General features: G+C 37.4%; 1 protein-coding gene across 4 annotated transcripts; it reads right to left on the bottom strand.

Annotated features, from left to right (window-relative positions):
* Positions 1-1,914: 1,914 nt before the first annotated feature.
* polm (polymerase (DNA directed), mu) lies at positions 1,915-21,592 on the bottom strand. Of its 4 annotated transcripts, none has more exons than XM_063014365.1 (11): positions 21,414-21,592; positions 21,131-21,311; positions 20,349-20,447; positions 19,725-19,895; positions 19,565-19,636; positions 19,366-19,486; positions 18,019-18,151; positions 17,836-17,938; positions 15,592-15,894; positions 12,172-12,255; positions 9,815-12,064 (listed from the first exon to the last, which is right to left on the bottom strand). In XM_063014365.1, exons 1-11 carry the CDS (start codon positions 21,590-21,592, stop codon positions 11,981-11,983), a joined length of 1,530 nt encoding a protein of 509 aa, XP_062870435.1. In that variant the 3' UTR covers positions 9,815-11,980. The 4 variants fall into 4 exon arrangements, with proteins under 4 accessions (XP_062870437.1, XP_062870435.1, XP_062870434.1 ...); XM_063014364.1 differs by having other exon boundaries at positions 9,815-12,067; XM_063014367.1 differs by lacking the exons at positions 9,815-12,064; positions 12,172-12,255 and adding an exon at positions 1,915-1,962.
* Positions 21,593-22,476: the final 884 nt, after the last annotated feature.

Consider the following 22,476-nt stretch of genomic DNA (forward strand, 5'->3'; position numbering starts at 1 on the left):
GATCAACCAAGTTCATCATCACAAAACCAAATTAATGTTGCAAACTGCAGGTCACATCGCTGATAACAACTGATTGATGGCGCCATTGATGGGTATTTCAGGTGTAAATCTGATCCCCATTGAATCACACTAATCTATCACGTGTCTTCACATCACAAAGATCTGAAATATTAAATACAAATATATTTAAATGTAAGATCTACATGTCTAGGGCCAAAAGTACAGAAAAATATATAATAATTACATAATGAAAATGTTTCAGTGGCAACCTTTGTTCACAGCTGTATAAAACAGTTATTTTTTTTAAATCGCTCTTCCCTGTCCTTTCTGTGACATTGTGTACAAAGCGAGCTCCATGAAGACAAGGCCCTGATCTTAACCCAATTAAACATTTCATTTTCAGCATTTAGCAGATGCTTTTATCCAAAGTGACTTTCAGTTGTGACAGTATATAATCTAAGCAATTGAGGGTTAAGGGCCTTCAAGGGCCCAACAGTGGCAACCTGGCAGTGGTGGGGCTTGAACCGACAACCTTCTGATTACTGGTCCAGTACCTTGGCTACAGCTGCCCATTTAACACATTTAGGGTGAATTAGAATGCTCGTTTGGCATTCACTGATTTGTAAATGAGTGAACATTCCCACAGTCCCACTCTAAAAGCCTTTCCTGAAGAGTGTCACATACATTTGGCCAAGTGTGTGTCAATATTCCAGTGTTATATAATACAAACCCTATTTTCTGGATTCACTGGAATATTTTGCAAAATGTAATAATAGCAAGAGCTTGAAGAATTAGTTAACTATTAGTAAACTTTTGCTAATTCTTATGTTTATATATGTTCATAAATGTATGATTTTACAGTTTGTTATTTTACGTGCTTTCACATGACTGGCTGATGTATGATTTCATACAGTATGTGGTGGAAAAGAATGTGGGCACCTGTTTAAATTGTTGATTTCAGGTGTGTCAGATACACCCTCTGCTAAAAGATATATAAACAATTATATAAATTAATTATGTTCCCAGCTTTGTGGCAACAGTTAGGTGAAGGCCTTATCTTGTTCCAGCATGACTATGCTCCTGTGCATAAAGCAAGATACATAAAGACATAAGACTATAATTACACTGAGTAGGTGTCTCTTTGTTATCAGAACAGCCTAGATTCTTTGTGGAATTGGTTTCACAATGCATTGGAATTTCTTTTGACATTTACTTTATGTTGACATAATGGCATTATATAATTGCTGCAAAGGTGCCTCACAGTGCAAATCATAAGTTTTACCACATTTTAAAAGTACTTTATGTATTTGGATCTAATGACTGGCATGACCATTACAAACTCTGAAATTACTGTTCAAATAAATAATCATTTTCTAGTGAACAATGTCTGTTTCTAGTGGACACGGGCAGTTGTAGCCTAGTGGTTGAGGCACTGGACTAGTAAGCAGAAGGTTGCTGGTTCAAGCCCTTAACCCTCAATTGCTTAAACTGTATACTGTAAGTCGCTTTGGATAAAAGCGTCTGCTAAATGCCGAAAATGTAAATGTCTGTACACATATTTGTACACAATAAAAAGCTATTGATGTAATAGTTTTTTTCTTTTAAGTAACTTATTCAAGTCCCCCAAAATAAATTTTTTTATTTCAAGTTAGGTTGACTGCATTAATTTATTTCAAGTCCCTTCATCATTTAACAACAACCACCCAGTTTTCTTTATTTATGAATCAAAGAGCAGATAACTCTCTCTCTCTCATATCTTCAACACTATCTTTCATCTCATAGTTAAAGGGCACAACAAAACCCAGATATCATGTCTGTCTGTATCTGCTGCTGATCTCTCCTGGGTGCTGGAGGGGAGTTTCTATACTCGCAGGTGGAATGCATGGTAAGAGGGACAGTCCCCAGCTCGGTTCCAGCTTCCTCAGCTCCTCAGATGTGATAAAGAGATGGAATGACTTTGATCTGAGAGGTAACAGGGAGACAGACAGACAGAGAGAGAGAGAGAGATACAGTAAAAACAGCAGCTTGGTTTTATGGAGCACAGACGGGAGGAGTAGGAGACGCCATGTCCACCTACCATCCCAGCCATCAAAGCCCATAATACAGCATGTTTGTGTTGTCTGCTACTGGGTTTATACTGTGCGGGCAGAATAATCAGAATGCTAACAGGTGCTTTAGGGATTAAAAATACATAAATAGAGTTGTATACTGCTAAGCACTGGGATTGGTCATCCAAATCCAAAACGTTTCACACCCTTGGTAAAATGGATTTAAAAGGTTAGAAAGGTAAATTATTTGTAAATTATTAGTGCAATTTTACACTAAAATTGTCAAATAACAAAATGTTACCAAAGCATGTTTTTAAATTATATATCTTTTTATATTTTACATTTCCAGTCAAATGAATTAAAAAAAATTTAACTGCCCCCAGGCAAAGTTTTCCACTGATTTTAAATGACTTAAATTTTAAAAGTGTTAATCACTTGCTTATTGAGTAGGCCCTTAAACGGATACAAGTCAAATGCTTAAATAAAGATGTACAGGTCATGACTTTTAATCATTTCCGCATTTCTGACTAAATATTTTAAACATACTTCTCTTTCCTAAATTACTTTTATTGTTTTTTGTTTTCCTTTTATTAGTTTATTATGATTTTATAGGTGTCCCAAACACTTTTGGTGATTTTCAATAGGGTCTGCCGTAAGGTAGATGATGCCAAAACAGGAATGAAACTGTCCAGAGTCAGGCTGAATTTACATTTGCCCAGGTTTAGTTGGCTGGAGCACAAGAAAGAAGCACCTGTTCATGCTTATTCTTTGATTTTGTGATCATTAGCAAACTTCAGTTGAGCTTTAAGGTGCTATAAGTGGATTTTGGAGACGGAGTGTCTGTTTTAGGTGGTTCTAAGATTACAGCTGTCAATTTGGACAAAATATCTCTCAGCATAAGGTGACAGTTTGTTTTATTTTTTTAAATAATAAAAAAAAATTAATGGTTGCAGTTAGCCCTGACTATATGGGCACAGAGAAGTTAACATGTATAGCTATGTCATTATTACCAATGATGAATTGGAGGAAAATTGAAAGAAAAATGCCAGAAATTTAAAAGAAATTTAAATTACACAGATTTGTATGGGTTTTATTCATTCAGGCACATTAAAAAATCCCAGCACATTGGTTATGACTATTACAATTGTTATATTACAATATATAACGCTATAGAGATATGCTAATAACCTTGAATGTACTGCAGATTACGTTGTCAGTTAAATATCTTCAAATCCCATTTCCACTTGTTTTACTTATCAACTAAACTGTATTTTGTAAATATAAAAAAATTGAATTAAATTGAATTATTTTTTTAATTGAATATAAAAAAATTGAACGTATAAAAAAACAAGTTGGGGCAGATGCATGTTTAACATTGTGTTAGGCAGGCCAGTCCAGACACGCACCTTGTGTCTATAATGCCACGCTGTTGTAGTGTGTGGTGAAAGAGGTCTGGCATTGTCCTGCTGAATAAATCATGCACATCAATGTCTCGGTGACTCGATGTCAGCATGTATTTCTTTTAAAACCCAATATATGCCTCTGCATCACAGTACCGTAACACACATACAAGTCATCCATGCTGTGGGCACTGAAGCAATCCCATACAATGACAGATGTTTACTTTTGCACCTTATGCTGATAACAGTCTGGATGATCCTTTTTATCTCTGGCACAGATAACTGGTCATCTGTTTTTTTAAAAAGAAGCTGAACTATGGACTCATTTCTGGACAGCACACATTTCCACTGTGTTTTGGTTCCATCTGAAATTAGTTTGGGCCCAGAGAACTTGATGGCGTTTCTGCATTGAATTAATCTACGTCTTTCTAATTGCATAATAGAGTTTTAGGAAGGATTTCTTGATGTTACCGTAGACAGTGTTTGGAGACAATTTTCCAAAGTACGCATGAGCCCATGTGGCTACATTTATCACTGGTAGCATATTTTCTTCTGCTTTGTTATAAAGGTTTAAAGATCACAAAAATTCAACAATGGTTTCCAGCCTTGACCTACTGTACATGAATTTTAATGGATTTTAAACTTGCATTGTAAAATATTCTTTTTGAACTGATGGCTGATTTTTTCAAGTTAAGCATAAAGTGGTGACTTCTTTTATACCCAATCATGGTACATTCAACTATTACAAATTCACCTGGCTTTTGAGAAATGTTTCTGTAAATATTTTGACTCTTAATTTTTATTAACTTTTTTGAGGGTGTTGAAGGCATCACATTCTAAATTCTTAAACCTTATTTCTTTGTATGTTTGTGAGTTAAAGTTTAAAAATAACAAATCATCGATTCTTCTTTTTTTTTTACATTTCACAAAATGTCCCAACTTTTTCAAAAAATGGATTTGTGTAGATATCAACTATCATTTGTAATTAAGTTTGCATTTGACTTCAAAAAAGGACATCATTATTATCTTTGTGTATTTTGTGAAAATCTGGTTCTGTTGTAAGCATTGGTACAGCTTTCTAGTATCTGGCCCAGTCAGTGCAATGAAAATGTCAGTCAGCCAGACTCCCTCCCTCCCAGTCAGTCTTTAGAGCCAGTACAGACGACAGTCTCTCTGAGTAAATGGGCTCCAGCCGTGATTGACTTTGATTGCCCTCACTAATCCCCTTTCATCTCTAATGGGCGCTGTTCGCTACCCTGTTAGGGACGCAAATGTGCTGTCCCTTCCCTGCCCTGCTGGAGCTCGTCCCTGAAAGCAAGACCAAAACACCCAGGATTCTGTCGAGCAAGCCGGAGCCGTCATATTTCACACAGGATGGGAACACTCTTGTATAGCTTTATTGGATGTAAGAGAGGAACCGGTGGTACGTTCTGCCCTGCAGAGTGTGAAGGATCAGGGTGCTTTCAGTAAACCCACTTTCCCGATTTTTAGTGAAACTAGTTTTTAGTGAAACTATTGTTTATATAAGTTTAATCAGGAATGATTAGTTGAGTTGAAATGTTGAAAGCTTTTATTACAGCATACAAATTACAACACATTGCAAGTCCTTAAAATATTGGCAAATATTAAAGTAATAGAATGCCTTTATTAGTCATATATACATATACAGACGTACAGTGCACACAATTTTTTCTTCGCATATCCCAGCTTGTTTGGAAGCTGGGGTCAGAGCGCAGGATCAGCCATTGTATGGCCCCTGGAGCAGAGAGGGTTAAGGGCCTTGCTCAAGGGCCCAACAGTGGCTGCATGGCGGAGCTGGAATTCTACTCTCTCTACCCACTAGGCTACCACTGTCCCAATACATCCCAAAACAAGTAAATAGGATGTGGAGATAAAAAAAAAAAAATCAATTACATCAATTAAATCATATGCTTCCAACTTTGTTGCAACAGTTTGAGGAAGGACCCTTTTGTGCTCCAGAATGACTGAGCCCATGTAAACTATGCAAGATCCATAAAGGCATGATTTGAACAGATTGGTGTAAAGGCGGCCTACTCTATCTGACATAACCCTACTGAAAATCTTTTAAATTAGAAGAGCATTTTTGGTCCAACATCAATTGGCTGTATTAGCACAAATTCCAACATATTGTGGAAAGTGTATAGGCTGTTAGAGCCTCATGGAAGATTACTCCAAATTTTTTTAGAATGGGATGTTTAGCATGCTTCTGAGGTGTCTACATACTTTTGGATATATAAGGTATATTATATTGGCTTACTTTATTATACCATTCACGAGTAATCCTTAAATCCTGCCTCATTTGCTTTTTTTCTACAATAAATATCAGTTTATCTTATAATCACTTCATTTTTACTACAATGCCCCCATTAACCCTCCCTGGTTGATTTTAATCAGTGGAGACTCTAAAGAAGTGACTGGTGGAGCTGGTCTCATTTAAAAAGCACTGGTTTTGTGATTACAAAGAAGGGGGGTGTGAAAGGGCTCAGGCCATCAGTTTCAAGTTAGAATCCCCTCAAACCTACCGTCCCCTGAGCTAGAGATGAATACTGTCTCCATCTACTGTCGGTCCCTCCCAGACTACAGACACATAACACCCTTCTCGTCTCCCGTTCAATGGGAGACTTTTGCTTTCACATCTATCAGCCAGGTAAGAAAAAGTGTCAAGGAAGGACTAGGACCCATGAGACATCACTGATCCCCCACCCAGCTTTCACACGGATCAACATTCAAAACTCCTAATGTAGATGGTGGAGGAGCCGAGGAACTGCCTACATGTTTGTGAATGGGATTTAGATCGGGGCCACTGGTATGAAAAGAGTGTCAGGATGGTCTATACAGAAAAAGAATGGAGGGGGGAGTAACATTTGGGGTTTTCCTTTTCCTGTTAAAGGGTGGTATAAAAAACACCACAAGGTGCTACTTTGGCCTTTGAAGTTCAAAGGATGTCAGTTACATTGCTTGCGAAAGGTGGATGACAGTTTATGACCATACAGTCTGGTGGAACAGGACTCTGAATTAATGAGGATCAACAAACCCACACAAATAATTAAAGACTTTAAGATTGGTAATATTGTTAAAGCTAAGAAATAAAAAAAAGATCCAGTGCCTAGTACAAATAACTACCCTCTTCCTAGATTTATTTTTTTTGTTTTTGACTAAATGTTTTTATAAATTGTTAAATGTAAACATCACATACTTTTAACTGTTCCAGCAATGTTAAGTACCTAAAATGTCTCAACAAGCAGCACAATTTGCTGCAAACAAAAATTAAAAAAAGGTCACCCTACCAAAATGTCTCTAAGAATGTATCAACAACTTGTTCAGGGAGTCACAAAAGAACCCAGGTGAACATCTAAAAAACAGCAATTGTTGCTCCCCTTATATATGGTCAGCATTTAATTTAATGTAATGGTGTGGAATCGCTTTGCTGCTTTAGGGTTTAAATGCCAGAACTGACAGAAAATCCTAAAGGAAATGCCTAGTCATGGATAATGAAACAAGGTAATAATCAGAAGCACAAATGCAATTCCATCACTTAATAGGTTAAAAGAAACTAAATTCTTGTTTTTTTAATGGTCCCATACTAACTTGGACCCCATTAAGATGCTGAGACAGGACTAACAAAAAAGAATGAACCAAAGCAATTCTTAAAATAAAATAAATAAAATGCCATAATGCCATAATACAGTAGCATAAAAGTTATAAAAGCATTTTAGAACAGTTGTTACTGCTAACAATTTATTATTATTATTTTTCGTGTTTTGGGTCTTGGATTACATCTGGTCATTCATACAAATTTCCTTTAAAAACAGTAGACATTTTCTATCAGATTTTGACAAATGACCACTGCTTCATGTACTTTTTAATTAATGCAGTCAAACTTGAACTTTTTATATGAGCACAAAGAAGTCACCGGCTGTCAATCATGACCACTAATAAAGAACAATGGGGCCATGCCACAAAGTTTCATGACACTGTAGAACTTTCTACACTGTGTCCAAATGAACGATCTACACTGCAAAGCATATATTTTTGTCCCGTAGATGTCTAAAAATCAATTATTAAATTACAAAATTGTTAAATTACTGTTCCTGATATATGCTTATATTTAAAAAGTTTAAATTATTAAGTAACAGTAAAAGAACAGCTTCAATAAATAAAATCCAATAACTTCCATGACACACATCTCATAAGTGTGTGTAAACAAGTGTGAGTGACTTACAAATCATACTCATTGTTACCATACTATTACATATGATATGCTTCCAACAATTTGGGGAAGACCCCTATCTGTTTTAACATGACTGTCACTGTGGTAAAAGCAAGGCTTATAACGTTCATTTATTTCATTTAAATCAACCACTTTATACTGGTAGGTCTGGTTCCACTGAAAAACACAGAGCTCCGGCCATCCCCCATGAGACATAGCCAATCATGTCTGTGTAGATGCTCGACCAGCTGATAGTAGTGGTGGTGAGCTAAAGTAATAGACTACTTTTATTATTAATAATAATACTGCCCTATTATTAAATTCTGCTAATTGTTTGTTTATTAGGATTTTAATGTCATGTTTTACACTTTGGTTACATTCATTACAGGAAACAATAGTTACTCATTACACATGGTTATATCGAACATAGTCATGGACAATTTAGTATCTCCAATTTACCTCACTTGCATGTCTTTGGACTGTGGGAGGAAACCGGAGCACCCGGAGTAAACCCGCGCAGACACGGGGAGAACATGCAAACTCCACACAGAAAGGACTCGGACCGCCCCACCTGGGGATCAAACCCAGGTCCTTCTTGCTGTGAGGGGGCAGTGCTACCCACTTAGCCGCCCAAATTCCGCTAATAATATTATTATTGTCAGTTGCCCAAAATTAACCACTTTCTAATCTATATTTTAAACAGTTCACTACTTTAACATCATCAAATGCAACATCAGAGAAATTCAGGGTTAGGGACATTTTGGGGACAGAGCCTGTAATAAGTTAAGGACATTAAGGATATATTTGGATTTTGTGTTAGCATGTACTTTGTTTTAATTAAAAAAAAAATTTTTTTTAATGCATTTTCTCCCCTTTTCCTCCCCCTTTAGCACATCCAATTTCCCCAATTGCATCATGCTTCCTCTCCGCCTATGCCGATCCCTGCTCTGACCGAGGAGATCGAAGCTAACCCATGCCCTCTCCAACACGTGGGCAGCAAGCCATGTGCATCTTATCACCCACATATTGACGAGTGTTGTGCCACCTAGCGTTGTGTACAGAGAGACACACCCTACGAGGGTAATTGCACCAGTCTGACAGAGAGCGACCCATATCCCGCTTAGTCCCGCCCATCTAAACAACAGGCCAATCGTTGTTCATGTGACTGCTCAGCCTCAGCTGGCAAGGCAGAGCTGAGATTCGATACAATGTATTTGAGATCCCAGCAGCGTGTGTTTTTACCGCTGCGCCACCTGAGCAGCATGTACTTTGTAAGTAATGCAGTCAAACTTAACCTTATCTCTGTGACTAAACCTAGTTTTCCTAGCTTTGTTAGCTTAGTTCTACGGCTAACAAATATGTTAGCAGTGGTAGCTCAGTGGTTAAAGTACTGGTTAAAGTAATCAGAAAGTTGCCAGTTTAAGCCTCACCACCACCACTGTTTGGCCCCTGAGCAGGCTTAACTCTCAGTTGCTCAAATTGTAGTCAATCATAATTGTCTGTCGCTTTAAATGAAACATATGCAAAAATTCTACAAATGTAAATGCATGGATTGACTGTACAGTCCTGACTAAACAGATGTTCCTATATATACTACCATCTTGGTGAATTGTTAAAAAAATGCTAGTAACATCAGCACTACTATGATTATGGTTATGCCATATAAATTATTATAACTGTAAAAGTTCAGTCTGTCTGTCTGTGTGTGTGTGTGTGTGTGTGTAGGTGGGTAAATAGGTGCACCCACGGTTAACATAAAAAAGCATGTCAGAAACAACAGTTGAAAATGTAGGCTAAAACCATGGCAGGTGTATTTACAAGCACAAACCGTCATGTGCGATTTAACCACAACTACTACAAAAAGTACTACAAAACTCCCACTATGCTCACAGGCATCAACATGAGAAAACTGTTTGTGTAATTCAATCATACAAGTACAAAGAATTGTTGTTTAATTTTTTTCCATGTAATTTTCATCAACTGTTTTATTCTGTTTATTCTCGTCTTTGTAGATGCCCAGCCGGTCGATAGCACTGCTGAGATCCTGGTTTGATGGGCTAGCATAATAGGTCGCTGCACCACCGAACGCCACTATGACCTTGCTGGACATTATATTTCAATACCATAAGCATTAATCAAATCAAATCACTTTATTGTCACGTCACATAAACACAGGTGTGAAAGGTAAGTGAAAATCTTGGGTGCTTAGTCCCTCACAGTTGTAATACACATTAAATACAAAAAGAAAAAAATACACATTTACTCTCATATATTTTAGCACCATCTGTTCAATATATACAGGTTATAGTTTGAGGCTATTAATGTACACGTGTACAAAATTAATATGAAATTGTCTGATTCACAGGAGGGCTTTTCTGTGGGCTCTGTTTAAGCCACAGGAATTTATTCAAACCAAACTGACAAGAAACCAGAGGACCAATATTTAGAGAACAGTGATGGTAATACACAATATTATGTCAATATGAAAATGTATGTAGAAATGTTGTAATTTTATTTATATTGGAAATCACAAAATGCCCCAAATAATAATAAACAGGGCAGAGAAAATTTCTATTCATTAAAACCACAGGGCGTGGGCACAGCAGTAAGTTAGTAAACAGGTTAGTAATGTCCGTTAGAAGCTCTAGTTGGTATACAGTTTTATAATGCATATTTAATAGACAGGACCCAGTACTCTGTACTGTTTTTAGATTTTTTATACACCTTATTGCTAACAAGTATCTTCGGAGAAGGCTTCTCACGAGACTCACAAGAAGTCAGGGAGCTGTGGGAATTTGTGCCCCTTCAGTCATTTATATGGCTGAGCACTGAAGTTGGTCAACAAAGCCTCAATCAATTTTCAGTTCATTCCAAAGCTGTTAAGTGGGGCTGAGATCAGGGCTCTGTGCAAGCCACTAGGTTTGTTTTTCTTCATGTCTTTATAGAGCTTGCTTTGTGCACAGAGCACAGTCATGTTAGAACAGGAAACATCCCTCCCCAAACCATTGGTGCAAAGTTGGAGCATAATTTCCTTTAGATAATTGATTTCTTACAACTGTTAGCAATTGTTGTGGATGCAACAAATGAATTCAAAAATTAGCAGTGGTGTCCCAATACTGTTGTGCATAATGTGCATTTGATCTACATTTGGACATGGTGCCTAAAATAAATACATAAAGTAATTGTTACCTTAATCTGTTTGTCTATGGCATAGCTTTTCTTTTTCTCAGAGCAAGTTTTACACTTGTAGTTCCTTATAATATCACAAAAGACATGAAAGCAACAACAGCTAAACCTACATCCTAAATCTATTTGCACTCATTTATTTAAATGTGACTGAGAGGTGCCATACACTTAAATACACTTACAAGCACTGGATGAATTTGAAGCCTAGTCCACACAAATATGGCTGTTTTTACAAACCTGAAAACAGCATTGCAAATCTTTTAAAAGCCTTTTCCCTTTTCAATACCCATTATATAATGAATTTAGTCTTGTATTTCTAGTTGTTTTATTTAAAGCAAAATTATCACAATGCTATTTTCTTCCACACAGCCAAATCATTTTAAGCAGACTTTTAAGTAACATGATAGCACACAACTATACAAAATTACTACTGTAATACCACTGGTGAGATTACTAATTCTACACACTATTCGTCTCCTTTGCGTTGTTAAGAACACATCATGGCATATGTGACGTTTCAACACTTGCACAGCTGTAGAAACTCTATAATATAGGTAATATACACTGCATTACAGCATTACTTTGACTTTAATTATATTTACGTTTACATTTTCGGTATTTGGCAGACACTTTTATCCAAAGCGACTTACAGTACTGTAACAGTATATTGTCTAAGCAGTTGAAGTTTAAGGGCCTTGATCAAAAACACAACAGTGGCAACCTGGCAGTGGTGGGGCTTGAATCAGCAACATTTCGCTTACTAGTACAGTACATTAACCGCTAGGCTACAACTGCCTAACACACTTATTTAATCTGTATTACACAGGAGGAAAACTCAGCTCTAAAGAATCAACACAGAGTTAAAACTAGAATGATTATGGGTAATCAATAGCAAAGCAGTCTGGGAAATGTAGGAACCAGTCCATCCCAGATTCCACAAAACAACAGCATCTTTGAACCTACTGCAAAACATTGTTTAGCAAGGTTGACAATCAATTACAAGAGTATTTGTGTGATCATTCTTTTCACAGACTGTGTAGGACTGATCATTAGAAACTGAAGGCATGAGTAAAAATGAGTCTTCATTGTCGTTGAAGGCAGGACTTGCAGGACTTTTATGCGTTCCTCTCAGAAGGTGGAATGTAGTCCAGACCTAAATAAGCAAAGATTTCCTCCTCAGTGTTTGCTCGTAGATACTGCTGCTGCAGAACAGAAGAAGGGCTTAGAAAGGGTGTAACATTTGTAGGCAAAACATTTCTTAAACTGGGGGTGTGGTTGGGTGCAGGGGCTGTGTTTATTTGTTTACCTGTTTGGCGTCATACAGTGCATGACTGCTTAAGGACATGCCTTTCTCCTGTCCCGCCCAGCGTCTCAGCTCCCTCTCAAAAAGCTGCATGAGGAAAGTGTTTCAGTGGACTGATTGAATAGAATGCTTTACCTACAGAGATCAAACTGTATAACACATTTCCACTGTGCCGGGACATCATAAAACACTGAGCCATTATCAGGACTATCAGGATAGATTCATGGAGCATGATCTACCACTCTGTTTATGAAGCCTACATTTTTTATATTACATATCTTCATTGTTGTTATTCAACTACATAGTATTGTACATTGCACATCTGTTCATATTTACTGTAAATGACACTTTTATTATATTACATATATTCAACCCCAAATCAGAAAAAGTTGGGACAGTATGGAAAATGCAAATAAAATAAAAATGCAGTGTTCCTTACATTCTACTTTTTACAATGACTTTTATTTCATTGCAGACAGTATGAACCTGAGATATTTCATGTTTTGTCTAGTCAATTTCATGTCATTTATTAATAAACATCCATTCCTGCTTTTTAGGCCTGCAACACATTCCAAAAAAAAGTACCACTTTGTAATGTTGCCATTCCTTCTCACCACACTTAAATAACGTTTGGCCCCGACGATACCAAGCGATTTTGCTTCAGCTTTTATTTAGTCCCACTCTTCCTGCAAACATGTCTTATGATGTGCAACAGTACAGGGTCGTCGTCGTCACATTTTTCGTTTCAAAATTCTTCACACATTCTCTATTGGGAACAGGTCAGGACTGCAGGCAGGCCAGTCCAGTACCGTACCCTCTTCTTCCGCAGCCATGCCTTTGTAATGTGTGCAGCATGTGGTTTTGCATTGTCTTGTTGAAAAATGCATGGACATTCCTGGAAAAGATGACGTCTTGAAGGCAGCATATGTTGCTCTAAGATCTCAAATGTACTTTTCTGCATTAATGCTGCCATTACAGAAGTGTAAATGACCTTTGCCAAGGGCACTGACACACACCATGACAGACCCTGGCTTTTGGACTTGTTGCTGATATCAGTCTGGATGGTCCTTTTCGTCTTTGGTTCGGAGCACACGGCGTCTATTTTTTCCAAAAAAAACCTGGAATGCTGATTCATCTTACCACAATACACGTTTCCACTGTGTGATGGTCTATCCTAGATGCCTCCGAGCCCAGAGAAGTTGACGCTTCTAGACATGGTTAGCATAACTTCTTTTTTGCACATTTATGTTTTAAGTGGCATTTGTGCATGTAACTCTGTATTATAGTGCTCTGCAAAGGTTTGCTGAAGTAATACCCTGCCTATGTGGTTATATTAGCTGTTGTTGAGTGGTGGTTCCTGAAGTCTGAGGGATCAAAGATCATGGGCGTTCAGCTTAAGCTTGCACCCTTGGCGTTTATGCACTGAAATTCCTCCTAATTCCCTCGTTTAATAATATTATGCACTGTAGAGGAATAAATATGCAAATCCCTTCCAATCTTTCGTTAGGGTACATTGTTTTTAAATAATTGAATCATTTTCCCATGCATTTGTTGACAAATTGGAGATCCTCTGGCCATCTTTGCTTATCAAAGACTCAGCCTTTCCTGGATGCTGCTTTTGTACCAAACCATTATTTCAATCACCTGTTGGCATGTGTTGCAGGCCTGAAATGCAGGAATGGAGGTATATTAACAAATGAAATGAAGTTGAGCGACAAAACATGAAATATCTTCAAACTGTTCAAACTGTCTGCAATCAAATAAAAGTCAAAGAAAATGTAAGGAACACTGTATTTTTGTTTTATTTGCATTTTGTCCCAACTTTTTCTGATTTGGGGTTGCATAGTATTGCACATGGCACACCTGTTAATATTTACGGCAAATAACACTTTCATAATAGTTTATTATATTACATATTACACTTCTTTACTCTATTCATTCAGCTACTTAGTATTGTACAGTAATATTTGTTTATTTTAATACTCTTCACTTTACTGTACCTTGAGCTGCTGTAACAACTGACCTTTCCTTTAGGATTAATAAAGTGATCTATCTATCTAGATCTCGTGTTTGTTTGTGTGTGTGTAAACAATACCTGAAATTAAAACCAGGCATTACCCACTTATTATTATTTTTTTATTATGATTTTAACGTCATGTTTTACACACTTTGGTTACATTAATGACAGGACAGATAGTTACTTGTTACACAAGATTCATCAGTTCAGGTCTTTAAATGCCAAACAGTCATGGATGATTTTGCACCTCTAATTCACCTTCATTGCGTGTCTTTGGACTGTGGGAGGAAACCAGAGCTCCTGGAGGAAATTCACACAGACACTGGGAGAACATGCAAACTCCACACATAAAAGACTCGGACAACTCCACCTGGGACGGTGCTACTCACTGAGCCACCGTGCCGTCCCCCACTTGTTATTAAATATACACTATATGACAAAAATATATGGACACTCAGTCTAACAGGAAAAAAAATTAAATAAATATGTCTAACTTTTGTTGACCTTTTTCTGTTCCATCATGAACTGTGCCTCTGTGCACAAACCAAGTTCCATATAGATAGTTTGAAAAGTATGTGTAAAGGAACTTCAGTTGCCTGCACAGAACCCTGACTTCAATTTCAAGAAGCTTATTGGGGTGAAGTGGAATGTCAAATGCAAGTCAAGCCTTTTTATTTAACACCTGTGTCTGGTGGTTCAGTTTTGGCCAATCTTTTTTTTAATTTTGGCTTTAAAATCAGGGTTGTTGTCAGAAAATCTATTAACTTTTCAGATTGAACTTCCTTGCAGGTGAGATTTAATTTTTTTAAACACGTCTTGGTAAATCACTTAAATTAGTTTTCTTTAACAACATGAAATGCTCAGGTACTGTTTACACAGAAACTGTTTTCACAGAAGCAGTCCCACACTTATCATAATGCTCCACATCCATAATCCAAAGTGGTTTTGAGGCTTTTGGGATTGCATGTACAATCATTCTTTCTCCAGCCATGACAGGCTAAATTATTATTAAAGAGTTCTATTTTTTGCTGACCAAAGAACATTATTACGATAGTTTTCTACAGCATAGTAATTGCAGTGCAGTTTATTGCTTTTTCGGCTTAACTGTTGTTCCTGCTGCTTTCAAGTTGTTGTCTAATTCTTTTCAAGAATGCTGGCGTATTTCCTACTTTCCTAATCATTAGTCTAAAAGCCTATTGTGAAATAAAAACATGCACCAAACATCTCACCATGCTAAGGACATCGCTACAGGACTTTTGAAACACATTCTCAAAAGTGATTTTTAAAAAAGCACCTCACAACCTTGCAGTCTTCAGACAGTTTAGGTCTGACGAATGCCAGGAGAGGGTCAGCGGTCATAATGCAAAGTGTTAATTCAGTAATAAATAATCAGTCATATTACTTACCTTGGATCCTGTCCAACCAAGTGTAGCAAAAGCAAACTGACTGTAGGGACTGACGACAAGGTCGACTCGAACTGCCCTCCAGGACAGACCAGACTGTTGATGACCTGTCCCGTCAATACTTTCTTTAGTGTCAGTGTTTGGAGTCTGTGCGTTTAGAAGTGTACTACTGCATACTGTAGATTGTTCTAGTTTGAATATAGAGAAGCATCTCTCAAATCTGTCCATATTACTTGGAGGCCGAGCAGGTCCATCTTTACGCTCCAAGTAGGAATTATTATTTGTCTTTTGGTATAACAGCAAACCCTGGGGACAAAATAGTAAAGAAATTTTTTTTTAATGGTATTAACTAAAGCATCTCACAAATGTTAGTAATGATCCAATTAGGCATAGAACAGTGTTCACAGTGTGCAAATTGTGTTGGGTGCAATCTGAATAAAAATTTGTTTAAAGTTCATGTCCAATTTTAGATGTTAGGTCAGATATTTAGAGGGACCAATTGGGCTATAGCACAAGTTCAGAAAAATTTTTTATTACACAACTGAACAGAATTATTAACTAAAAACTTCCAATTACAATTACTTATCAGCTTTGGTTTTCTTATTTAGTAAAACTTTGGCTTGCAGAATTTGCTTGCATATAGTGGAATTGTTGCTGCCACACATTTCTCCAGTCTATTTCTGGAGTTCTGTGTGGAAGGGTATCAGATTAGACTTTTTCTTGTGTCATTCTCACACAAACAAAAGAGAAAAACACATGAATACCAGCAAGCATTTGTAATTGAAATAACTTTTTGGAAGAAGTGGTGCATTTCCTAAAAAAGTGCAGGGGTGCCAATGTTTTTACCAATGAATGTATCTACTTGTTTAAAGTTCTGCCCAGTCAATTTTATTTTTATAATAATCAGCACTGTTCAGTGAATGTCTACATGATACCTCTACAGAAGTATAAATAATAGAAGCAAATCATTACAGCTTGATATATACACTATATAGCCTATAGTATGTGGACACCCATCTTAATAACTGTGTTCAAGTTTTAGCTACAATATTTACAACAGGTTTTTATAATAAATAATGTGAATTGAATGATGTGCTTTCAACCTTGGAAGACCAGTTTGGTAGAGCCTCTTTTCTGTTTCATGACTATGCTCTAAAAAAAGTGGAGCACAAATTCCCAGACACACTTCAAAATGTTACTACCCATGATTTTAAATTGGAATCCAACAAACTATAGTCAGGTGGCCACGATTTGCTATATAGTGTATTTACACTGATTAGCCATAACATTAAAACCACCTCCTTGTTTCTACACTCACTGTCCATTTTATCAGCTCCACTTACCATACAGAAGCACTTTGTAGTTTTACAGTTACTGACTGTAGTCCATCTATTTCTCTACATACTTTTTTAAACTGCTTTCACCCTTCACAGGACCACCACAGAGCAGGTATTATTTAGGTGGTGGATCATTCTCAGCACTGCAGTGACAATGACATGGTGGTGGTGTGTTAGTGTGTATTGTGCTGGTATGAGTAAATCAGACACAGCAGCGCTGCTGGAGTTTTTACATACCATGTTCACTCACAGTCCACTCTATTAGACAATCCTACCTAGTTGGTCCACCTTGTAGATGTAAAGTCAGAGACGATCGCTTATCAATTGCTGCTGTTTGAGTTGGTCATCTTCTAGACCTTCATCAATGGTCACAGGACACTGCCCACAGGGCACTGTTGGCTGTTTATTTTTGGTTGGTGGACGATTCTCAGTCCAGAAGTGACAGTGAGGTGTTTAAAAACTCCATCAGCATTGCTGTGTCTTATCCACTCATATCAGCACAACACACACTAACACACCAGCACCATGTCAGTGTCACTGCAGTGCTGAGAATGATTCACCACCCAAATAATATCTACTCTGTAATGGTTCTGTGGGGGTCCTGACCATTAAAGAACAGCATAAAAGGGAGCTAACAAAGCATGCAGAGAAACAGATGGACTACAGATAGTAACTGCAGAACTACAAAGTGCTTCTATATGGTAAGGAGCTGATAAAATGGACAGTGAGTGTAAAAACAAGGAGGTAGTTTTAATGTTATGGCTGATGAGTGTATTTCTAAATTATATGCACAATCTAACCTACCACCACCATCTAACATAGAAAAACTAAACCAATTAATTGACAATTAAATAATGAAAAGCTTTACCACACTGAAATAAAAAGTTATCTAAATGCTATCACTGACTACCTGATCCTTTAGCCAGTTCACAACTTTGGGCAGCAATCCTTCCTCTGTCCCCTCCTCTGGGTGAGTGATGAGAAAATCCACATCATGGCCCACTTCTTTACCCCTAAAAAAAATCAAAAATAGCCACACCATAAAGCAGACATTCATATGATAATACATAATGCATGTATGTCATTTACAGACCTTCGAAATCCTCCCATGAGTGTGATAACTGCCCCAGGCCGCACAGCTGTCACAGCCTTCTCCACCAGGTGACTGACAGCCATGGCCTCGTTTTTAGTGACAGGTCTGTTCAGATCATCATAGTACTGCAGTCCTAACAGAGACAGTTCAGTACACATCCAATTTTATTTTAATTTTATGAATACATGCAATTACAAACACTAAAGCCAACAACCTGCCCGGATGTCCAGACAAACACAATTAGCCTTGTTTGAGTGGGGGAAAGGTATGCAATCTAAGGAACAGGTCATGAGTGGGGTGACCACATGGAGTCTTGCATGGCTCTCTGTATGTGATACAAATCTAGGTAGGAACCCAACACTTGTGTGTGATAAGAAGCAGCTGCAAATTTGGTGTTGGAGAGGGCATGTGCTAATCCAGCTTTTCTTGATCAGGCTTGGGAAATGACTAGATTGGGAGATAAAGGGGAAAGAATTTTCATTTACTTAATTTATTTACAATGTTCTTTAAAAAAATCAGCTCACACCTTCAACCTCAATTGCCAAATTTACTGAGTGAAAGCATTACATAAAAAGATTTATTTTTTTGAATGACACAAAAGACATTGTCAATTCCATTACATTAAATAAATAATACTTAATATCAGCATAAAAATTTGTGGTCTATAACGCTGGTCTATCACCAGGTTTAAATCTCCACAGTGCTATCAACCTGTCAGGCATCTACACAGACATGATTCGCTATGTCTGAGGGGAAGGCTTGCAATGGATTCCTACCTGGGTAACATTAGGTGCAACCCTGACCAGCGTAAAGCATATAAATTATATGAAAAAAATAATAAATATATTTTCTTTTGCTATCTTAAAACAGTGTATGGATTATGCCGAGCATGTGCTTGGTCTTTAAGTGATTGACACGCATAAGCACTCAGGTGGCCCAGTAGTGTAGTCCACTAGCCTACCACCACAAGGGAAGGGGTAGGCTGAATATGAAGAATATGGAAAGAAGTGTGGTTCTTCATACATGCTAAAACTATTTGTTAGAATCTGCCACTGGTTGGTAAAAAGAACACATTTTTGAAAAGCCCTTCTTGGCCAGAGGTCTTGTGCAACCAGGAAGGTTGCCAGAGTGCACCATGAAATCAAGTATATCTAAACTGGAACAATACAAAATGGATCTACATTAACCATACGCAGTACTCATACCAAATAAACACTTCATAAACCGTCTTTGTTCTATGGTGCTACGCAATGTAACCATGGGTCAAAAAATAAATGAAAGCAACTGTGGGCAGAGGGTGCCCACCTGACATAAACCTCACACGGACACTGGTTAACAGAGCTTTACCTGCTAGCTGTGCCTGGTTTAGCTTTTGATTTGTGCGTATAAGATCAGATGGGCTGTGTATGCCTTCCCTAAACCACCGATCTGCAGTTTTAACCCCCACTCCAAAAACACCTGTCAGTGCCTAAAAACAAGAAAATATTTAAGGAATTGTACAAACTACTGACGTGATGTTAGCATTTAAAATATGGCTGTCACAAACCTTCATGGCCTGAAATTGCTCAGACCTTTTTGTTGACTCCACTTCTCTTGATGTGCCATCTTCTAAAATCTCCTACATGAATTACATGTTAATGTGATCTCAACTACTAATCATAATCAACAGATCTGTTTAACATAAACCTCAGTCTTTATTGTCTTACCTTTATTACTTTCAGCGAATGTTTACCCAAGCACGGTAAGTCCTTCAAATCTTCCATTCCACGGACAACGTATGGAAGAGCTTTCAAAACAGATGCTGATCTCCGGAAAGCTACACTCCTGCCCTCATTTTCAGTAAACTCTGCACTTTGAGCCAAAACCTCCAAAGCGTCCTGCAAGACAAAACAAGCAGCCTCACAGTAATTGCTTTATACCATTCTATATTTCTCTGGTCTTCTATTACAATAGTTTAAAGAGACAGAAATGCTAATAACAATGCAATTCTTTAAAATGTTGTAGTTGTTGTATTTAAAGGTTTCTACACATCACAGCCCCTTTAATCAAAGATGAAAATACTAAGTGTTACAGTTTTGCAAGTGGAATTTTTGCTTGATACAAGACTTCAGCTGCTCAACCGTCCGTAGTTGTGGTAGACATCACAGTAGAATTTTGGTTTCTAATGCAGTGCCATCTGAGGGCTTGCAGGCCACGCATGCTTAACAGTAGTTTCTGGCCTTGCCCAAAATACAGTCTTAAAACATACACTTTAAAAATTCTTATAACATTTTACAGAGCAAACTAACATGAATTAACAAGTCAAGGAAAGGATCAAGATAACTACTTACTGTGAGAAATGCATTGTGGTGTTTCAGTGGAGTTCTTCTTTGACAGGCGTAACTTTTTATTACAATTAAAGGTGTGACTGATAAGGGCTTTGGAGTGGTCTAAATAATAAAGAAAAAACTTTTATAGATTTTTTTTTTTATGTCATTTAACTTTTATAGATTAATTTACTTTTTGCCAATTTAAAAAGTATGCAGTCAATGCACATATGCACATATGCACCTTATTTACTTTCATAATCTCCATCACAATTTTTTTTTGTCAGTGTACTGTACTGTACATCTTCATTGCACACTTGTCTGATGCTGTACTGTTTATGTTGCTGTTGTAGTGTTTATTCTATGTTTATATATAGTGCTCATTTTTCTATTATTTATTTAGATGTATATATGTTGACATCTGCACCAAGAGAAATTCCTTGTACATCTGGTACTTGGCGAATAATAAAGATTCTGATTCTGGAAGGATTGTGATCTTTGACATGCAATCACATGGGCATCTTGGTAAATAACAGCAAATATAACCTTTGAGTGAAAATAAACAAATAAATACAAATAAATAATTCTAAGACATTTTCTATCTGAGCGCCAGTGATAATGGACCTTAGCTTTGGTACAATCATCACCATTATCATCACCATTAACTTCTTGCATTAATGCTCTTCTAGACCTTACTTACATTTTGCAAAAAAGGATTTTGGACAATGCCTTCAGTAATAAGCCCCCCAACACCCAAATTATTTTGTCTAACCATGTCCAAACTCCAGGTAAAAATTGTACATTACCTTTAATCTGTGTCTGTCCTGAACTGGAACAGGACTCCCACTTGTCATGCTCTCAGTCAACCAGCTGATGTCCAGCAGATGAACTGACTCAGACAAAACCTCGCCATTATTTTGTTTTTCAAGCCAAAGCTGAACTTCATCTCCACTATTGTTTTCTGACACCACATGTGTGATGATAGAGCTGCAACAACAAACAAACTCTAGCGTGCTCAAAACAGTAAACACTTGGTGATGCATTACTTCAGTATAGTTAATGTGTAGGATTGGAGCCTCTTGTCTCTACCTGTAGGAATCTTCTATCAGAAACCCTTTACTTCTTCCAAGTCGGGTGAGGAATGATTTCCTGGATGCGCCCATCTTTCTTTCCAGGATAAAAATAGCTACATCGGAAAATGTACATGTACTATTATCCTGCACTGCTGTTTGAACGGTTGTTACTTTCCTGCGCTTTAAAGGAACCATGGTTTGTATGCCACTGCTAGCCAGCTAGCGAATACCCACGGTACATGGCATAAATATACTGTATTATAAATATTTAAGAAACATACCGCCACTTAAACACATATTTAAGTAACAAAAGTCTGTAATTTTACATTTTGTGTTGAAGGTTCAAGTCCTGTCACTGCTGAAGGTGTAAAATTATGACAGTGGCTGATGACGTCAAAAAGCTTCATAGTCATAGCCAATGACATGCATAGGCACAGTAAGTGAGCTGGATACATTGAATCAGCTCACAAACAAGAGTCGATTCTTTTGGTTTTGTAACTTGTGACTATATAAACAACTTGCGCCACCTTCCGTTTATCTAAATCCACTGAAAAACAGAATCTGTCAAGGCTCACTGCTTATTAATACCGCACGGCCAAATATATGTTGACACCTTTCCTTTTTAATCTGTTTAGGGGTTTTAAATGAATTGCAGAAAGCCTTTTCCTATTGCCTATTGCAGCATGGCAATGCCACTGTCCACAATCATAACCATAACACATGGTTGACGAATTTGGTGCAGAGGAGCTCCATTGGTCAACACAATGCCCTCACCACAACCTCATTGAACACCTTTGGGTTGCAACGTTGATGTTCAACAAGCTTATTGTGTCCTTATACCTACAACCCCAAATCAGAAAAAACTTGGGACAGTATGGAAAATGCTAATTAAATAAAAATGCAGCGTTCCTTACATTTTCTTTGACTTTTATTTGATTGCAGACAGTTTGAACCCAAGATATTTCATGTTTTGTCTGCTTAACTTCATTTAATTTGTTAATATACCTCCTGCATTTCAGGCCTGACAGGTGATGTCAACAGGTGATTGAGTCTTTGATAAGCAAAGATGGCCAGAGGAT

The sequence above is a fragment of the Trichomycterus rosablanca genome, chromosome 18 (genome assembly GCF_030014385.1).
Source record: "Trichomycterus rosablanca isolate fTriRos1 chromosome 18, fTriRos1.hap1, whole genome shotgun sequence".
Lineage (NCBI taxonomy): Eukaryota > Metazoa > Chordata > Actinopteri > Siluriformes > Trichomycteridae > Trichomycterus > Trichomycterus rosablanca.

Excerpts from the sequence above, each read along its gene's own strand:
- polm (XM_063014364.1), bottom strand. The coding sequence starts at position 21,592 with ATGGTTCCTTTAAAGCGCAGGAAAGTAACAACCGTTCAAACAGCAGTG. Across the intron at positions 19,896-20,348 it reads ACCACAATGCATTTCTCACA|GACGCTTTGGAGGTTTTGGC; the intron begins GTAAGTAGTTAT and ends TTTGTCTTGCAG. Across the intron at positions 19,637-19,724 it reads ATTCGCTGAAAGTAATAAAG|GAGATTTTAGAAGATGGCAC; the intron begins GTAAGACAATAA and ends TAATTCATGTAG.